A 1,850-nucleotide genomic window follows, 5' to 3' on the forward strand; every position below is an offset into this window, starting at 1 on the left:
AAATGCTGCACTATACTTTGTGGCCTCACCCACGTTGCATAGCGACACTTATTGTTTAGGTGTCTTTTAATAAGCAGGTAGTCATATCATTAGCTAGAACTAGCTAGATCTGATCGATATGGACATAAACGCGAGTGAAGTCTAATCTGACGGGAGAGAGAGAGATCAGCTGCTGCTGACGAGTCCACACGCAGCTCTGCATGATCACATGCAGCGGTGAGCGGAACAAAACACACACTTCAGGTTAGAATATCACACGTAGCTATTTTAATTACCTCTCAAACTACCTAAACTAGTTATAGATATGTTTAGTTTTACTGTCGGGTCACTCATTACTGATCCGCGAGCTGCATGATACTGACGAGCTGTCAGGAGAGAGAGAGAGAGAGAGCGCTCCGTTTATTCCCGTGTTATTGTAAGTTACTGTTCACTTTTGAATAATATAGTTAATCTACTATAATTAGTTTGTTTAATATCGAATCATATCAATTTGTTTTAAAGCTCAATAAATAACAAAGAAGACCTTTGACCGGCACTTTTCTTATTTTGTCCGAAAGATTTCAACTTTAACGGACATGTTGACCGGCGAAAAAATATTCTAACGGGAACTCTGGTCGGTAGATGATTGTGCGTCACAATTGTGGAAAATCAAACATGATTTCTGTTCTCAAAACTATTTCCTAGTTCATTTTGGTACATTGCCGGATTGGTTTTTATCAGGATATGCATGTCCACTGTCGCAATACAGTGGACAGTTGTACTGTGATTATCTTGCATATCTAAAATGTTGTGTTCTTCGCAGGTAAAGACCTCTCAGATTGTCCAGCAGAACCTCCTCAAGACCAGCAAGTCCATCCGGCAGCTCTATAGCTCGGCTGCTGATGTTGACAGCAAAGTCATCGAGTGAGTGCTTTCGATCTTTGTTTTATCTTCGATGTCTAAAAGCTGTCTAACTCAGCTCGTTGACCTGCCACTTAACAGCTGTGGTTATAATGGCTCTCTTCTGGGGTTGTGTAACTGTGTTATTGTCTGGTATAGTAAATAAAGGTAATATTGCGATTGTATTCTGAAGTCAAATAAACGTTATAAAGGTCAGTAACACTGGTTGTGTCCTCTAGGTGCAAGCTGCAGGCGTTACTGAGGCTCGAGTTGTGTAGACTTTTCTCAGCAAAGCAGTCTGACTCACTGGATGTTGATCAGATGGCAGAGGAGGTGAGATTCTTGAAGTTAAAGATTACTGATAAAGTATAGTTGTTGGCTGTATTTGGCCGTCTTTATTTATTTTTCACAATTTGAATGTGTGTTTTGATGAAATGCATTTATTTCACAGTAGAGATATATTTAAAGAGTGCACTCTAACCTCTCCCGTTCTTCAGGTGGCTGACATGCTCAGGATAATCTCCCTCACTAAAGACCCCGTTGTCGTAGAGAGGTTCCTCGGAGACGAAGTCCTGCCGGGGTAAGGGCTGCAGAAATAATACTTGTTCTCTTGTTACCTCCCAGATAAATAATATGAAATAATGAACGCCTGGTATTCTTGAAAATGTCTTTAGAAAAATGGTTACAAATCTGGTTCAGTTTTGTAACAAATCACAGTAATTATTTAGAATTTCCTGTACGAGCAACTAGGGATGCTCCGATCGCCAATTTTGGGGCCGATCGCCGGAATCAGTATCGGCCGATCCGATTGAGTGGGCGGGGCCTATGTGGATCTTCCATTTAAAGTGATGTTTAAAACTCAGTTAATGGGGCTCATTCACTGGAGCTTCCACAAACAACAACCAACATCATTATTACATTCAAATGAATAAGATTATTCAAGTTTACATTAACTTTGGATAATAACACGG

General features: G+C 40.4%; 1 protein-coding gene across 1 annotated transcript; it reads left to right on the top strand.

Moving 5' to 3' along the window:
• Window positions 1–802: 802 nt before the first annotated feature.
• Window positions 803–1,459, top strand: LOC104955477 (treslin-like; the record flags this gene model as incomplete). The annotated part of the gene is made up of 3 exons (XM_010782806.1): window positions 803–903; window positions 1,119–1,212; window positions 1,377–1,459. Coding segments are annotated over 3 exons (278 nt in total), but the record flags the coding sequence as incomplete, so codon positions are not given.
• Between the last annotated feature and the right edge of the window lie 391 nt (window positions 1,460–1,850).

Source organism: Notothenia coriiceps, unplaced genomic scaffold (genome assembly GCF_000735185.1).
Source record: "Notothenia coriiceps isolate Sejong01 unplaced genomic scaffold, NC01 NC01_scaffold00000577, whole genome shotgun sequence".
NCBI lineage: Eukaryota > Metazoa > Chordata > Actinopteri > Perciformes > Nototheniidae > Notothenia > Notothenia coriiceps.